This window comes from Cydia amplana, chromosome 21, assembly GCF_948474715.1.
Source record: "Cydia amplana chromosome 21, ilCydAmpl1.1, whole genome shotgun sequence".
Taxonomy (NCBI): Eukaryota; Metazoa; Arthropoda; class Insecta; order Lepidoptera; family Tortricidae; genus Cydia; species Cydia amplana.
The window spans coordinates 1,624,728-1,644,034 of NC_086089.1; the positions used below are offsets into that span (position 1 = coordinate 1,624,728).

Consider the following 19,307-nt stretch of genomic DNA (forward strand, 5'->3'; position numbering starts at 1 on the left):
GGAGCTGTCAACTTTTTATTCTAACTGACAGGCCGATATCGTTCGGCGGACTGTTAATCAGTGGGCCCCTTTAGATGTTAAAATAATTGACGGTGTGTAGACGAATGTAGGCGTTGTTTTAATTTCAACGAGTCTACTTACGGCGATTTACAAAATATCGCCGCCGTTCCGTTTCGTCAAATAATTTGCATGCGAAGGATTATAGAGGGAAACGGCTTGATAAACTTTAAACATTTTACAGTCACTTAGTTCAATAGCGTATAGTTATCAAACAATTAAATAATATAAGTTTTTGCCAAAATATCTTTTTTGGTACAAGCTTTTATCGCTCACTGTACTATTCTTTCCACAGACAACTAATTAATACTCATCGAGACCATTCTAAAAAGCCCAAACACAACTAGGTTGCGCTTGTTTATCACAGAGCTCCTATAGCCACCTCCTGTCTCCATCAACAGATCAGCTCGATGGTACCATAATATTGCATTGTCACCCGACTTACATAAGTACCTATGCAAATTTTCAGCTTCATCGGAAACCGGGAGGTGGGTCAAATTTAACTTGCAAGATTTGACCCGTATAAACATACATAGTTACATACATAGGTACTACATACAATGCAAGTTAAGTAAAAGCTTGTAAAATATCAAAAGCTGTTTTTTTCTAATTTGCAAATTTAAAGCGAGTAATTAAAGTTTAGGTATTATTTTTTTACTTTTTTATGGAAAATAAGATTCTCCCCTGCGTTATACACGTGTTTTATAAAACTAATAGCTTGTTTGTGACGTACGAGGTGACGTATCACTCATTAATTATAGCAATTCATTTAACCTCCTGAGACCCAGAATCATTTGTTTTTTTTTTTTTAATTTGGAACCCTTAGTTACTCAATGAAAGTTCAAAATATTTTTTGGAATAATATATGTACAAAAATTTGTACGCAGGGACTTAGGAGGTTAAGTCACTTTTGAAAGGAATACTTATTTTTACATAAAGTACGGAATAAACTTTATGGACCATATGCTGTCTTTAATAAAGATATTTAATAATTAATTATTGCATAGAAATTGCCAAAAAAATTTAGGGGTAGGTAGGTAAATATTTTGTTTTTGTTTTATTAACAAAATAATATAAGAAACATTATTGAGTAGAAATCATTATTAATCACCTTATATTTTAATTTCTTGGGAGTAAATGTAGTTTCTTAATATATTTCGTAGTTTATAGTTTGATTCTAACGACCTAGCCAGCATGGCGTATGAATAACTAAGGTTTATACGGGTAATTCCGGATATCGGGTAATCCCGAAAATCATTGTAAAATCACACATATTCCGTTGTGGTAGGAGTCACATTTCGGAATTATCCGCCACTATTCGTTCATTCGGAAATACCCGAATACACCTTATATTTTTCTTAAATTTTAATAAACCACTTTTAACTTTGTATTACTTTAATAAAAACCTTCTCGTAAGTTACCTATGATTTCAGAATCTATATGATGAAAAATAATACCTACTTACGTCTTGAGTTTTTATACATAATTATATGATATAATACTAATTTCTGCCTGTAACTTTATTTGAGTAGAATGAAATGATGATAGATAAAAACTACCCTATGTCCTTTGCCGGGCATCAAACTATCTTCATACCAAATTTTATCTAAATCGTTTCAGTGGTTTTTAAGCGAGACAGATAAAATGCCAGATGGGTTGGATAATTATTATTTAATCACGTAAAAATGTTTTTATACTTCTGTTACCCCTATTCTTTAATATGCTACTTACCTTTTATACAATTATTGATTAGTTTAATGCATTAGGTAAAGTTTTTTCCAATTAGACAATTTTCTGATTAGATAGTCATATCGTTAGTGTAATGAACTATTTATTTTTGGGAATGAATGTAGTTAATTTTGCCATATATCTTAATAAGTAGGTACGTTAGTTTGTACTTAATCTCATTATTTACATTTAAGCGCGAATATTTTGTATAAAAAGTTGTTTAGAAATCCCTATTAATCGAAGATGGGATAATTACCTTAAGTAACATAATTATTTACATTTAATGTTAAATATCAAAACGCGCGACCAAATTTTACCGAGTGAAATTTTTAAAATAAAAATATGTACTATACTTTTGGAATAAGCACATGCCTAGTTATCCCAAAAATATATTTGTTTTGGTAGGTAGTTATTTTTATTATTATTTGGATGTGATAAAATTTTGAAAAATTATATTTTGTATGAGTACTTATATGTATCTAGTAATTGTTAAGTAACTTTGCCAATGAATCATTTCCGTGCGTCCTGCCACCTTTGCTTTAAATCAAAAGTACAGGTCAAAAATCAGGCCAAGGTTTAAAATGTTTTTCTTTCATTATCTGTATATTTTATTGTTATTATCTTCTATTTATCTCATAATGCATACCAAATCATTCTTTAATAGGTAAGACCTTTCAAAACATTAACCAAAGCATGCGTTACTATTATAATTTTGTATTTTTTCATGCCATATTCGTATTTGCCACACCACTCTGTATTCCGGTTAATTTCCATTCGCAAACGCCTCACTTACCTAAATTACATTAAATCTATCTTCTATAATTTCACATAAAATTTGAGCGACACTAGAAAACACAAAGTTTCACCTTCCACTTCAAAAGTTGTTAAAAATTATATTTTGTAATTTAATACTGTTCTATTTTGTACGAGCAAGTTTATTCGTTTTGTTGAAGAATCCGGTTTATTTTTGTATGATAAAAGGGGCGAAGGAACGCGTAGGATATTAAAAAAAATAGGCTCAGCAAACAATTGCAGAGCTAACAAAGCAGCGCTTCGCAGCTATCCGAAGCTGTACTGAAATTCTAAACCCCGACTTCGGTGTCCATGTCGTGCACCCCCCATTACTGTATTTCCACTGAACATAAAAATGTCCTTACCACCATTCTATTACACATCTAAATCAACCATGTTGACTAAAATATAGGGTTGAAAATGCAACAGCGCGTAACGCTCTATCAGTCGTTCCTCGAAGCGCCCAAACCGGTACAAGGCTATGAGAACGTGTAATTTAAAGACGGAGCTGCGGAGCGGTTTGGGCAGCTATAGTGGTCTCTCTCTCGCACGTAACAAAGGCTCTGCAGCTTTTCGCGATGCAATGTTGGGTTGCTCACTTTTTGCTATTCTGTATTGGATTACGTATTATTTTGTGAATTAGATTGTGTCGTGGTGTCAAATTATCTTTTGTACCAGGTATTTTAGGAGATATGTCGGGAAGCAGGTACATTCATTTTATTTGGTACTGATGAATTTAGTCAGTGCTTTTGTGATGTTTTTAGAAGGTTTGACTTTTTATTTGTATTATGTACCTATCTCAATTTCGAGTTTTGATATGAAATTTAGATTTAGGAAGTGCTTATACATACCTACAGTGCTAAAAAAATGTATATCTGAACTAAATTCTGTCAAATAATTATCATTACATTAGGTACTCAAAATTGCACAAAATGATTATTGTATTTTTTTTGTATTTTCTAATTCTGTCGCTTGAATATTTTTGTAAGCTGTCGCTCGTACTTTTATTTTATTTATACCAAACACATCTCATACATTTATATCGATTCTACTCTTAGATACTTTTGGAGCTGATGACTGCATTTATTTTCTAATAAAACGATTGGACTTAATTGTATACCTACTTCAATCGTATTTTGTTTAACATTAAAAGAAATACCTATTTTAACTATATATATTAGTCAAATATCTACTATTTGACTATTGATGTTGATCTTATTTGATTATTATCCAGTCACTAGTAACGTTGGATATAATTCATAAATTATCCATACATTGAACACATCTACCGTCTAATAAAAATAAATCTTAGAGATGAAAAAATATAATATATCAATAAATTACACGGTAAAAAATAATATATACTTATAGATTAAAAAAATATAATATTACAATAAATTACACGGTAAAAAATAATAATATTTAGAATTTTTAAAATTGACTATTGCCTTGTTTATCAACTACTTTCTACTTTCTCTTCTGTATCCTCATTGCCTTAATCCGTGGTACTGTGAAGCAGCTCACACCGAAATGTTGGCACATTTGACGAACCTGAAATCGACAATAATAGTATGAAACGGACTTACCTACTAACAAACTGATTAACTTACATAGAAACAAAACAAGTTCAATAAAGGCATTTTAAAAATACCTACAGACACCATAAATCAAATCAGGAGGTAGATTGTAATTTAAGAATTTGTTTGGTTTTGAACAGGTTTTGATAAGACCTTTACGATCATCTTGGTAGGTATGTACTTACTTAGCGCGCAGCTCACGCACGACTTTCACTTAAATTAGACTGATTAGACTTTAACAGATACTTTTGAACGTGAACTGTATAGATTTATATCTAGTTGCAAAATTATTCCAGAGTGGCAGACACTTTTGGCGCGTTGTTTTATCCGCTAGAGTCTGTTCGGACAGAGAAGAGTCGTGGAATGTATTGGGCCCCATACATTCCACGACTCTTCTCTTTCCGCACAGAGTACTTAACTATTGTTACTATATGTGTACATCTTATTGTACAGTCAGAGTGTACAGTCAAGTTACCGACTGTACTATAAGATGCAACTACCAACAGTACTCACCACGCAAACCCCGTAATGCACATGTGCTAGTATGCTGAAAGGCAGGAGCATGTAAAGCACCGCCGCCTCCAAAGCTGGCACCCACAAGGACACGGCTACTCCGATGAACAGGGGCCAGAGCACCCAGGTGATCAGGTCGCAGCGCTGTTCGCTCATCTCCGCGACTATTAGGCGACTCTGCAAGGCATAGGATAAATTTTGAATACTTGGCGTTTGTGAACTTGTATTACATTGGGTTTGAGATATTATATGATCATTGTTGTGTTATACGTATGAGAACATTGGTAAAACAATTTTTTCTCAAAAATGGACGGCAAAGTCGACGTTGCCGGTTAAAAAATAGGTCGCGAAGTGCGTAGTTTATGGTCATTCAAAAAATTAAAAAGTTAAAAACATTGCAGTCGCGATTTCGGGACTGCAATGTTGCATACAAATTCCATTATTTAACGAGTTCCAAACTTTTTAAAACTTTAAATGGCCATATCAAATAAAGGCATAGGTCCATTAAACAGCCAAACAGATGATCAGCACTTATTATTATAATGTTGGTACCGCAACTATTTAGGTGTCTCAAATACGTTGGCGTATTTTCAGCAGAAAAATACACTTCTTTTTTTTTTTAAAGGCGGCAAGGAAATTTTATTAATGGTTTTACTTTTTTCTATGAAAATTAGAACGTTGCTTCTGTAAAATATTTCTATTTCTTGCACCATTTTTGAGAAAAGCACTATATATGACTCGGCTGGAAGGCTACTTGCTGGCTTCGGATTCAATTAAATGGGAGTCCAAGGTCGTCCGTTTAAAACGAATCCTCAGCCTGCAAGTAGCTACTTCCGAACCTTGACAATAATGTACTATTACTATGTTGGTACCGCCAAAAACTAGGTCCGGACGTGATGTGATACCATAACTTTCGGGAATATAAGATCCCACCAAAAACATTTTCATGTAAAATGTTGCCAAGACGAAACCATAAGGCTCGCACTGACAAAAAGTTATCAGGTATCTTGTAGAGCCAAGCTTCTAACTCTACAGGCCCTACCTTCACAGACTCTACACCTTAGTCAAAATATGTGGCTTAGCCGTTTCGTGACATGGGCGTAAGGTGAAAAATGTATTCACTATTCATTATTTTTTATTATAAAATAGTTCTTGTAATGAAACGGCCAAGCCACATATTTTGACTAAGGTGTAGAGTCTGTGAAGGTAGGGCCTGTAGAGTTAGAAGCTTGGCTCTACAAGATACCTGATAACTTTTTGTCAGTGCGAGCCTTATGGTTTCGTCTTGGCAACATTTTACATGAAAATGTTTTTGGTGGGATTTCACATCTTTTTGTAAGTTGCTTATGACAATCTTCCGATTTAAAGGGTTGCGGGTGATTTACTATTTAAAATCCTGAAATACGTACTTGGGGGGTATCTTTTATATACAATCTGCTTTTTTACTGATTCCCCATACAAACTTCAACCCCCTTTCCCCTAACGCCTTTTTCCACCCCTTTTCACCCTTACGGAGTGATTTTGGGGTTGAAACTATTTTATATCCTTCCCCATAACAATAACTATCTACATACCAAATTTCAACTAAATCGGTTCCGCGGTTATCGATTTCCCATACAAAATTCCACCCCCCTTTGCAACAATTTTGGCAACAATCGTAGCCAGAGTACTTGACAGCCTACTTAACGTGGAATTGGACAAATGCTTGCAATTACACGACGCACAGTTCGGCTTCCGAGCCGGCCTGTCGACGGAGAGTGCGATCATTTGTCTAAAGAACACTGTTGAGTACTATACTCGGCGTAATACACCTATTTATGCGTGTTTTCTAGATCTCTCGAAGGCTTTTGACCTTGTAAATTACGATTTACTTTGGCAAAAGCTTGACGAGACAAATTTTCCTAGAGAGCTAACACGCATATTTAGATACTGGTACGCCAGCCAGAGAAATAGTGTCCGATGGGGAAACTTTTTGTCTGATGAGTACGGATTGGATTGTGGCGTCAGGCAAGGCGGACTAAGTTCGCCAAAATTATTTAATCTGTATGTTAACGAGCTTATCGGTGAGCTCAGCAGCACGCATGTCGGATGCCACGTGAACAGGGTAGCATTCAACAACATAAGCTATGCAGATGACATGGTGCTGTTGAGCCCATCGGTTGGCGGACTGCGAACCCTCATCAATATTTGTGAGTCATATGCTTTAAAACATAATTTAAAGTATAATGTGTCGAAAAGCGAGTATATGGTTTTCAAGGCGGGAACCAAGTGCCCATCCCATGTCCCACCCATTCGCTTGAATGGCGAGCAGTTTACGAGGGTTAATTCGTTTAAATACCTTGGGCACTTGGTAACCGACGACTTGCGCGACGATTCGGATATCGAGAGGGAGCGAAGAGCTCTGGCGATCAGAGCTAACATGATAGCTCGCAGGTTCAGTCGGTGTACAGCGCAAGTTAAAATTACACTATTCCGTGCGTACTGTACATCGCTGTATACCTGCAGCTCGTGGGCTAGATATACGCAACGATCGATCAATAAATTGCGGGTGCAATATAATGACGCGTTCAGGGTGCTGTTGCGGCTGCCGCGGCATTGCAGCGCGTCTGGCATGTTCGCGGACGCTCACGTTGACAGTTTTTATGCGACGCTGCGCAAGCGCTGCGCCGCGACGCTCCGCAGAGTCCGTGACAGCCGCCACAGCCTCCTGAGCGTAGTAGCGGAGAGGTGGGACAGTGGCCTAATCAGGCACTGGTCCTCGCTTCACTTAGGTTTAGGTACTAATATAGTTGTTTAAGTATTTTTTAGTTTTTTTTTTGTTGTTACTAACAAACTATGGACACTTATAAGTCTGAAATAAATGCATTTTATTTTATTTTATTTTTTTATTTTTTTGCACCCCCTTAGGGGATAATAATTTCAAGTTTTTGAATTATTTTGTTGTTTGTGGACTAATACTATCTCACATACCAAATTTCAGCTTCCTAGGACTTCAGGAAGTACCCTAGAGGTTTTGATGATCAACAGTGAGTGAATGAGTCAGTGACGAAATCGGGGTTTTTTAGACATTAATAAAATCCAAAATATAAGAGCTATACAATTGAAATTTTTTATGCTTAATAAGTCCACTATTGACATCATATCCCGATTGTTTTGTTTATCTGGTATAATCCAAACCCAAGTTAAGAGGGTTCAAAAAAACGACGAAGCGCTTCGAGAAAAGGTAGGTAGTGCCCTTGCGCTTCGCTTTGCTCGTCTTGGCGGGGGCACTACCGTGCCCCCAGATGCAACTTTTGTTTTTAATTTCACAAGTCCATGCACAGACTTGAATAAATTATCCATTATATGTTCGTCAGTCAGCTAAACACGCTCTAGATCTTCAAATCTGCTGAATCAGGAGACATAAATACTCACAGCAATATTACTAAACAGGGTGCCAAAGAGCAGCAGGAACGCCCTGGGGTCGTACTCCACGACATCCAGCGGTGACTTTAGAGCCCATAGTGTCATGGCTGCCGTCAGGGCGACGATCGACCACGCGGGTCGCAGCATTCCGAAGACGGAGTGCGTCTTTACCGTGCGATTCTTGTATGACCTGTAATAGTTGAGTTATTATTCCCTGGTCTTTTTTCCCGTCGATATCAGAAACGTGCTCGATGTAGAGATATTAAAATATTTTTTTTGTCAAAAGTTACTTCTCTGTATAGGCATATAATAATGTAGTTGAATTTTTGTCTTTGTCATTTCTCGTGCTCTGAAAGAGGGTGATTGCTGTTCTAACAGGTGCGCAAAAAATGATACGTTTCTGCACTAGGGCATTTTACGTTCCAAGTACGATTTTATAATTTTTTTAACGATAAGCAACTGAAATTTGGGTTTAAAAGGATTTGTTATACAATTTCTCAATCAATCTGCAGTCGAATCAAATATTGAGATGTCATAAATTGAATCCAACCAACATAATTATTGTGATTCTCACTCTGAAAATTTTGTTACACTGTACACATTGCAAACGTAGAATCGTACCGCTGATGAGCTTTATTTTATGTGTGACTTAAGGTAGACTTGCAAAGCACCAGTTTAAAACCTGACCAGTAATATATGATCTTACATATTAGGTACATATTAGGGGTCAGTCGGGCTTTTAGTTGTAAACAAAATAACATTCTAGTAAAGTGAAATTTCACTTTATTTAATTTAACGACATGGCATTTGCGAAATTGGCATTCAAATAAATATAATTCTGCCCTCCCACTCCCACGACTATCGTAGGCTTAGAATACTAACGTGGGCGTTTGTGATACTTGACCCGGAATATCTCAAGTTAAATCGTAGGTTTAATAATAAATCTTAATTCTAATTATCAAAATAAGGATATACATAAATATACAAACTTTTTTTAGGCACAATGGCATGTGTGTACATATGTTTAATTTGTGAGCCCCGAAAATTATAAGAAATCATATTTTGGTCCATGCTAAGCCTAAATCAAAGAGAATATTATTGGCAAGGTGCGAAGTCGGTGGAGGGGGAAGTGGCGCTGATCGTTACAAACACAGGTAATCTTATGGAATGTCCGACATTAGTACTAGCGGCAGCCGCTTGAACTAATTTTACTCCCTAAGGTTTAACGTAGAAAGTCCGAGAAAATGAGGGCAGCACTAGTCGTGCACATAGCGAATACATTATATAGGCGGACCCCGGGTCCTCGCGCCCCGCGCGGGGGCACAGCTGGGATTGACGCCAGGATGATGATGATACGAGTATATAGGCAAGTCATATGAAATGAACATGCTTGTAAACCATAGTTCGTAACTTTTAGAATGAGGATAGAGTTAAAGCAATCTAAGTTCGCAGCGATTTTGATTGCCCAAACAGTGCAAGTATCATTTTTGGTCGTAGTTTCATGGTTAGGTCATTTTCTCTAGTATAAAGTAGTAGAAATAAAATATAACCGAAATATACCGCGGTATTCGGAAAGCAAGATCCATTCTAGAGAAGAGAACGTTACGATATGTACTAGATACCAACTAGTTTAAATTTCAATTTGATATCTTTTCCAGCTCAATTCGGGCAACCAATGTCACTTTACGTTAAATTATCGTTTTAAGATCGTTTAAAATCGTTTTGAGATCTAAAAATACATAACGAGACATTTTAGACATTGTGAAAATCGTTCAAGAGTAACTCCAGAATCGCGGAAATGTCAAATTTGACAGGTTATATCTAAAAAATATCGTTATCATATCTTGGTGATGTCTAAAAGATATCTAGTACCTAGATGTCTATTTCAAAATCAGGATCGGGCCCATAGTCAATAGTCAATAGTCAAAATATACTTTATTCATGTAGGCCTAGCAACAAGCACTTATGAATCGTAACATACTTATAAATTATCTTAAGCTAATTATCAGAGCAATTTATTGATGTTATTATTCCATAAGAATATTGGATTGAAATATTGGATGGACATACTTACAGATACACGTTATAGACGGCGATCGGCAGCGTGGTGAAGAGTCCTGTGGCGTGTATGGCCACCTCCAGCCCTTGCGCGAAGGTGACGTCGCCGAAGATGTGGAACTTGTACACCTCAGGGCCGCGGGCGCCGGCCAAGAGGAAGAAGATGGAACTCACCTGCGCGTGCAGAGTTATTAAGGTAGTTAGGAAGTAAAGTACCTATAATAATTAGTTATTCAAGTTAAAATTGTATGCAATGGCCCAAGATTTATCCAGACCATGGCGGATCTGGACAATTAGAATAAATGTAATGAAAACACAAATCTGCGCGTTTACCGTAAATTTTTTTTGTTGTGAACTCACAGGTCCAAATCACACCCCTTTTCGTGTCTACATTTAGGTACATGTGTCGATATTTTGGCCACTTAGAAGGGAAGCTCAGTGTGCTCAAGTCGTGAGGTCGGGGTCTGCTCTGGCTGGCTAAGCAAGGTAAGTCAGGCACCATATGGAATATGGAGTACATACTTGGATAATTCTTGACATAGTACGAGATTTTACTAATGAATGTGGCATAGTCACTTCCCACAAGCAAAGGTAAGGCATAAAATGACATACACGAGGCATGTTCAACCTTCTGCTTTTTTGAGAAAGAGCTTTGACAGTCATATTCATTAATTTCGAGTATTGGCGGCAATTTGGTTATCATACCACCTGCGTCGTTACCATACTTGAGGTCACGATATACCTATCAGCAACACAAGTCAAGCAACAAGATGTTGACTCACCCACATGCTAAGGTCGTAGCCCCAGGGCAGGTACAGGGTGCCGGTATTGTACTTCTCCCAGTGGCTCACGTAGAAGTTGAGCACCACGCTCGCCACCGCCAGGTAACCTCTGCCAACACAAATTGTTAATTGTTACCCTTAGTAATGAAAGGCACCCATTTCTGACATATTCACCATTCACCACACATGCACCGCTGAGGTACGGTCGTAGCGATATCGGTTTACAATTGAAGCTGTTATGCTATATTCATATTACCTGAACGTAGAAATGGACCAGTCACCCCGGCCCATGACCGAGATCAGGCTGAAGGGGATAAAGAACACGATGTAAGAGTCCAGGCCATGGTCGAACATCTCTCCCAGAGGCCCCGACACGCCGATTCGCCTTGCCTGTTTCCCGTCGATTCCATCTGTCGTAAAATTACAGACAATAGATAAAATCAAGGACTTCTATTTCAAGCTGGTGACATGACGTCCAGCTTCTGTCATTTTCTTGAGAAGAAAAATATTGACCTTGAATGTCGTCAGCACACTCGTTTTGCATTTCTTTCTACGAGCGATTTAAGAGAACATAACAATCCCGCTTCTTTTAAGAAAATTACCCTGATGGAAAAGGCGGAAGGTAGTTTCTGTTCACTCTGTACAAAATGTCATCCACTTCTATGACTAATCGGCTACCCTATTTAATGTAAAGGATCGGAGTTGACTACGGAATCCTAAAAATTACAAGTATAGCATAGACTTATATGGACTTCCGTTAAAAAACTAAAATCTTTGTGCGAGTTGGGTCTTGCCATGAATTAGTGCCATAAAATAAGAGGTTTTTGTCAAGAGTTACTGCGTGTAGATGCAGACACACGGCAATTGTTCTTATCTTGTCTTGTCTTGTATAGCATGGATTTATATGGACTTCCGTTAAAAAACTAAAATCTTTGTGCGAGTTGGGTCATGCCATGAAATGAATTATTGCCATAAAATAAGGGCCTTTGTCAAGGGTTACTGCGTGTAGATGCAGACACACGGCAATTGTTTTCGATTTGTGCTCACCTAAATTGTAGGCCAAAAACAACAGCACGCCACAAGCCGTGAACACCCACAAAGGGATTCCTTCTGCGTTTTCATATCCCCGTGGCGCACCTGTCGCAGTGAAATCATAGTCGTAGACAAATAATAAAACTACGCTTGCTACCATGCACAGGAATCCAGCAAACGTTAGGAGATTCGGCGCTATCCATCTCGGTATAAACTGGAATCAAACCAAATGAAACCTTAAAATTGGAGATACTAAGTAGATTATTGTTTAACATCATAATTGTTTTTATTAAATGTTGATAGCTTATCTACCTTGACGGCGGTGTTCCAAAACGGGTGCATCACATATTGACTGAGCGGGCTTGTATCTATCGCACTGTACTGAAAACAAGTTGGAATTATTAATTTTAATAAAATTATTACAAAAGTGTGAAATTACAATCAGTAATTTTATTTTTGTACATTGTGTCCATTACTGAGTGCCACCTAGTCCATCCACTGGGCCTTACTGAAAATCAGCGTCGCGAAGTGTGCCATGTGGCTCATACCGTGACACCTAGCTGAGTGAGGACCATTTAGCGCCACCTCTCATTTTGTGTTCTCTTTTGTTAGTTTTTAAGTTTGTTATTGTGCTAATAAATGCTTTTTCTTTCTTTCTTTCTTTCTTTCTAATTTACAAGATATTAATAATGTTAAAAATCTCAACTGTTACCTTATAATTATCGAATCCTTTTAAATGATTCTTAGTCAAATACTTATAGTCAAAAATGCTTGCACTCCCCATAGTTTCTATTCCGATAGATACTTCTATGTCACAAACTCACAATTCACTTTTTAATTCACTTCACAGACTTGTAGTCTTATTTACACATTTTAATTTATTAAATACGTCTACCAACCAACAACTCATTCATAATACTAAAGGCGATGACCCAGTGAATCTTGATAAGACTGGTGGCGGTAATGATGAGTGATTTTTTATATCTTATCATAAGGCCGGTATAGCTCGACTCGGTGCTATTAGATAACCTGTTGTAATCCTGATTAATACGATTATGTAGAAGTGTACAGTAATAGTAGAAGATTCAACTACCTCAATAGGACTGGCTGAAATTAATTGTTTTGACATAATTGAGTTAACATTTAACTTTTAATTTGCAAGAGTAAGCGTAACGTTTACGTAAACAGGCGGTTATGATAGAACAAATACAATTAGCAACCCTTTATTTAGGAGTCTTAGCTTTTGTAAAATCGAGCATCTAAATTAAATATGTCTAGAAGAAAACAAGTAACTCGTACTCCTACAGGATAATAAAAACAAAATAATTCTTGCTAACCTCTGCGGCCCGGGTACCCGCGTTAATTGGATGCATTGTGCAACAACTAAGTGCACTAATTGCGTCCCGCGGGTGCAACTGCATGATATATGGACTATAAAAATAGACAGCTGTTAATTTGACAAATTGTCGGGCGAGAATAATCTAACGTGTTTATCCTTTGTGGGATAGTGTAAATGAGCGGTTGTGTAAAGCTGTGGACACATTTACACACTGTTGAGCCCCGAGAAACAGTGTTGGTTAAGACTCGAGTCCTCTGCTTTAACACTGGGGTGTTTTAATGTTCTTCAGACCCTTAGAGCGTTCTCACATTGTCAGATACGATATCGGATAGAAGTAAAATGTATAAAATACCTTTGTGTTTTCCTTTATTTATTCATTCACATACGAAATTTTTATAGATTAAAAAAATGTAATACAAAAAAGGCGGACTTGATACCATAGGGTTGCTCTTAGCGGTTGTTTTCCTCACAGGCACCAGGAAAAAGTTCGGGCCATAAACATGTATGAACCATACCTATATTATATTGTGGTGCTAGCAGGTCAAAATGCTGCGAAATCATACAGCCCCTTAAAAAAGTTAAATGATCTCCTAAATCAGGTAAAAACAATAGCTGACAATCTAGACTTGATACCGGAGAAGATAACGACGCCGAAACAAGGAAAACGCGGCACTCACAATTATTTATTATCGAAAAAAGCCATCCCTATTCTAAATTACACATAATTTGGTCCGAAATAGGCACGCGCAACTGGCAACACAGACATTATCGGTGCGGTTCGAATTTCAAATTACGCGCTGGTGTCGGGTGGCGCCCTCGGAGCGTCGCCATGGCAACGCACAGGTGTCGTATCGATCTCCGGTACAGTGCTGTCTGCTGGTAGGCACCTAAATTACGAAATGTACGGTGGAGAGAATCTATCTGTCTCACTGAAGACAGATCGGAAACTGTAGGCGTGGAACTTGCTGACTGCAATTTGCCTTTTAGTATTCATGCCGAAATAATCCTCGATACAGTTCTAGAACCTTTTATATTTATGTTTAAACTCTTATGGATCATATGAGAATATTGTTCGCCTGTCTGTATGATAAAATTGAATTGGTAATTAAATTTGTGGCATTAAGCGGAATCTTTGAAAATATTGAAATTCCTGTTCCATTTATAACAAGGATTTTTTTTCGTATTTTTTAGAGATATACTTATTTGTATCGAACCTCCTCCTTCTTGGAATAGATATTGTCGTTCGTATTTACTCTGTCTCATTCCAGGCATTAGGAGAAAACAGATAGGTACTAGCGAAAGTGGTGGAAACCATATTACCAACCAAGATTTACACAAGCGCTTTTAACCGAATACTCGCCTAATACTTCATTTTTAATGTAGCAATTCTGAAACCCCTATAATATTCCTTCTTAATTTCATACACAGTCCAATTTAGTGGCGCATCTTCGTGAATGACCAGTAACTACAGCCACATGGTCAACTAGCCCTAGTACTAGGATCTAAGGCCGTATTCATTTGAATGGCGCGTGACCGTCTGGTCGCCGTCTGGCGTCTGCTGCGCTCATCAGTGACGATTAATTTGACCAAAACTAGTGCACGGCACAAGCGGAAGCGGAAGCGGGTTATGCCGTAAAAAAATGACGCCTGTAAAAATAGATCCACCAAGACTGATCTTCAAAGGAAGAACAGAATATGCGCATGCGCGTTATATTACGCATTTTTAATTAAAGTTAAGTTTATGCATCTTTCTTGTAGATATCATAAAATAAAACCCAATTTTCTTGCTATACTTGGTCAAGCAGATCTTGTCAGTAGAAAAAGGCGGCATATTTGAAAAATGTAGGCGCGAAGGGATATCGTCCCATAGAAAATTTGAATTTCGCGCCTTTTTTTACTGACAAGATTTGCTTGACCAACTTTAGATTGCTTTTAATATGTTCCGCCCTACAACTTCTTAAAAGCTTTATAATGATGAAAGCCTTCGTAAAATGTGATCAAATGGTAATGACCACCATTTTTCCGGACGTTTTGACCCGCATCCTACGAGTAACAGGTTTGATGTTCACTTTGACTCTCTGACAAAAATTAGAAATTTATTCATTAGTAGTTAGTATATTTAGTTTTAATTCCATATTTAGTTATATACCTACTTAACCAGTCTACATCGTGGTTGCGCTTTGCTCCTTATTCTATAGTAATAAGGTGTTCAAATGTGGCTTTGTTGTTGAATTTGCTTTTTTAATTTTTGCATGTGGTGTTTACCAGTAATTAGTTATACATTCAGCATGTTATTTAAGTTTGTATTGATGTACTTAAGCCTCAATGTAATAACTGTTGGTGAACCTTAAAATAAAATAAAAAATAAAATAAAAAAATAAAAATTAGCTGGACTTCAGATTTTAGATCGATTTTGACAGCTGGTGACATTATACGTGTGCACTCGTTCTTATCTCATATCAAATCGTCGTCTCCTGTTTGCTCTCGTAGCTTGCACCTCATCTCTCGCCATTAGCGCTTCGAGCCGGATGATCGCAGTCTCACACCTATTTACAGCTTCCTCTTGTCTGCACTCCTGGTAGCTAAAATTGATAATTTAGCATTACCAAAATCTAGATTTATGGGGCTATTCACATCTTCGTGATTAAAAGTCTTTCGGTTCTAATAGCCATGTAAAATAGCTGGTTTTGCACCGACTCTACAATGTGTGTATTGTGTAAATCGATGTCGTAGTCTCAGTTAAATATTCAAAAATTTTGGCTTTATATGGACAAGATGGAAAATACAACGCTGCGTTTCCTATCCTCCTGAGATCCAGAAGCAGTTGTTTTGTTTTTAAATTTGGAACTATTTGTTATTCCATAAAAGTTTCAAATTGTGGAATATGTACCGAAGGTCTCAGGAGGCTATGACGGTGTGTGTGTAGATGGTCCTTTTTATTATTGAGACACCTGTGCCTGTGTCTTAAAATTATCTGTTATGTAGGAATAAGAGTCATCTACAAGTCCGCGTGCTAATTTTGATGTTAAACATGTTTCGTCTAGTTTGCTTTATTTGACCCAATAATCGTGTCCCGGCAATATCGTAATGCATCCATTTAAGGTCTGAGGGCTCGATTTGGATTTTGAAATAGACATCTGTAAGATATCTTTTAGACATCGCCAAGATACGATAACGATAAATTTAAGATCTAACCTGTCAAATTTGACATTTGCGCGATTCTGGAGATACTCTTGAACGATTTCCACAAGATATGGCTTAGAGATCCAATTCACATCTAATAGATATCTAACTCTATCTAACGTAAAAGTGACATTGGTTGCTCGAATTGCGCTGCAAAAGAGAACTAGTTGAAATCTAAACTATAACGTATCTAGAATGGATCTAGTACGTGTCGTCTCTTGTGAATATCTTGAAATTCGAATACGGCAGTGCATCTGCTACAGATGTCCCCATTACGTAATTCCTGAAGTAATTAAGCTGTGGCCGAGTTGCAGCGCATAAATTAATTTGGCAAAGAATGCGTCCTTGCGATGCGCGGGAGCAATTATGCGCAGCGGGATGTCACGTGAAGCGATCAATGGTTCATATTTATACAGGACGGGGCTGACAGGATCAGCAATTTAACAGCTGACTCCTTAACCCTTTGAATGCCAAGCCTATAGTGTATGGCGCGTTATTGTGTACCTTGTCGGAATGCACGAAGGTTGATATTGGGCTGTAGACGCGCGCGTCAGTTGACGTCTTCGGACGGGCTTCGGGAGTCAAAGGGCTATCTTTCCAGCTATTGATCGAGCGAGAGATAGGTCTCTGTTTCATCTTTGGGTAAAATGCTTTCGTATGTGCGCCTGTCTGGGATTCAAGATGTTTTACTCTGCCGGATATATTTCTCAACCGATTCTTGAGAAATTTGGTGCACAAGTCCAATTCGTCGATACAGTTTTTGGATTTTCAAGTCGTTCCTTTTACAAATTCGGAAATGTGACGATGATGTCGATGATATTATGATATTCCCACGAAAACGACGTCAATACCTACCAAACTAATAACTTTACAGTAATATTGGATGCTTAATAATATTATTATTGCGAGTAGGGTAATTGCTCGCTGTATTTTGTCTAGCCAAAAATAAATCACCATATACGCTGCACGATAGTCTAGGGTTGTCGATTCTTCGTTTTTGTATGTTGGTATTTTAGTTCATGTAGAGTTCGTTCTTGGTGCATATTACTTAACTTACAATACTTACATACATACCTATAGTAGATTGTTAACCAAGGGATAAAAAGCACTCATTTCTGCCGAGCTCGAACGCAGTGAGTGCCAATAGTCCAAGGCTGAAGAGTAGAGAGAAGAGTAGTTCTTGAGATATTTAGCGATGTGACAGACGGACGGATAGAGAGAGTCACACTACCTTTTTACCTTTTTGGTACGGATCGGACGGATATACCTATATCCGTATATACTTACGTAGTCATAATATTCAATCCTTTTCCAAATTGAAGTTTATTATTATATACCTTTTTAATTTTTTCCAGCCCTGCTTTACTTTGTCGGCCAATTACCAGTTTGTGCAACAAATTAGCGAGACGCCCGCGGCTCTAATCAGCAGAAATCGATGTTTTGCTTACTAACTGCTCACACTTTTAGATTGATTTATTTTCGAACGTAGCTTAAAGGCATGTCCTATTGTGCTTGATGCTTCAGGCTGTGTGATTCATTGTTCGATATATTCTAACATGTTTAAATCATATTTGAATCTCATCATATCTACGTTTATATCAGATTTAGTTCTGTTCATATGTCTATTAAACTTCCTATAAATTATAAAAACGTAGGAAACTTATACAAAAAAGACATATCAAAGTCTATAAAAAAATATGCATAGTAAGTAATCAAAAAAATAAAACGACACACATGTAGTTTATTTCATTTTATTACGGTTTCTAAATTTAAGTATTTACTTTAAATGCTATTGCGTGCTGTTTTTCAAAACAGATCTGCCTTTTACTTAAAATTGTTTAAATAAAGATAATTATTATGCTCTTGGCGCGTAAGTCACTTCAATTTTCAAGTACTTATAAACTAAATTAAAATGGTATTTTTAAATAGATGGGTAACTTCAGTAGTCATGAGATTAAATCTTTAAGAAGTCTGATATCCATAACTGTTCAAAAACTTGAACGACAGAACCAACTACAATAGTAATAAGCGAATATCTGCATATATCAATGTCATCGTCACGGTCCGAGGGTAACGGGGTGATTTTCTAAACTCTCATCTCCTCGGATTACTTGCAGAGCTCGGTTTCATGTTTACCTTAGGTGTGATTGGTTTGTAAAGCTATTCAAGCGTGATGAGTGCCATTAGAAAGAAGTTTATCTACACACATGTCATTAGTGCTCTATAATGCGTTCAGAAACCGTAGGAAATGACAAGCTTTATTACAACCAATTTTACTATGAGAACTTTATTATCTGTGGTAGTACTAAAATTTGTACTTTAATATACATAACGTTATAGATTTTTGTAAGGTTGTTTGTGAGTTTAAATTTGGAACAGCAGTCAAAACTCAAGTGGGTCTTAGATATTAAAACAGGTATCGATAAGAAAGGTCAATTTAGTATGTTTTTAGGGTTCCGTACCCAAAGGGTAAAAACGAGACCCTATTACTAAGACTCCGCTGTCCGTCCGTCCGTCCGTCCGTCCGTCCGTCCGTCCGTCCGTCCGTCCGTCCGTCCGTCCGTCTGTCACCAGGCTGCATCTCACGAACCGTGATAGCTAGACAGTTGAAATTTTCACAGATGATGTATTTCTGTTGCCGCTATAACAACAAATACTAAAAACAGAATAAAATAAAGATTTAAGTGGGGCTCCCATACAACAAACGTGATTTTTAACCGAAGTTAAGCAACGTCGGGCGGGGTCAGTACTTGGATGGGTGACCGTTTTTTTGCTTGTTTTGCTCTATTTTTTGTTGATGGTGCGGAACCCTCCGTACGCGAGTCCGACTCGCACTTGGCC

General features: G+C 37.4%; 2 protein-coding genes across 2 annotated transcripts in view; both read right to left on the minus strand.

Moving 5' to 3' along the window:
• LOC134658024 (eyes absent homolog 2) overlaps nt 1-3,335 on the minus strand; it is a 58,349-nt gene extending 55,014 nt beyond the window's left edge. The window contains exon 1 of the mRNA XM_063513627.1: nt 2,579-3,335. The gene's annotated coding sequence lies outside the window, so the exon portion shown is untranslated. The remainder of the gene's footprint in view (nt 1-2,578) is intronic.
• A 709-nt stretch (nt 3,336-4,044) lies between these two features.
• LOC134658126 (ethanolaminephosphotransferase 1-like) lies at nt 4,045-12,872 on the minus strand. The gene is made up of 9 exons (XM_063513733.1): nt 12,657-12,872; nt 12,257-12,325; nt 11,960-12,158; nt 11,169-11,322; nt 10,913-11,021; nt 10,147-10,304; nt 8,082-8,262; nt 4,668-4,844; nt 4,045-4,128 (listed from the first exon to the last, which is right to left on the minus strand). Exons 1-9 carry the CDS (start codon nt 12,726-12,728, stop codon nt 4,045-4,047), a joined length of 1,203 nt encoding a protein of 400 aa, XP_063369803.1. The 5' UTR covers nt 12,729-12,872.
• Between the last annotated feature and the right edge of the window lie 6,435 nt (nt 12,873-19,307).

Coding starts and splice junctions, on each gene's coding strand:
- LOC134658126 (XM_063513733.1), bottom strand. CDS start 12,728: ATGGGGAGTGCAAGCATTTTTGACTATAAGTATTTGACTAAGAATCAT. Junction 12,159..12,256: donor TTTGGAACACCGCCGTCAAG/GTAGATAAGCTA, acceptor GTTTGATTCCAG/TTTATACCGAGATGGATAGC. Junction 11,323..11,959: donor GTTTTTGGCCTACAATTTAG/GTGAGCACAAAT, acceptor ATTTTACGACAG/ATGGAATCGACGGGAAACAG.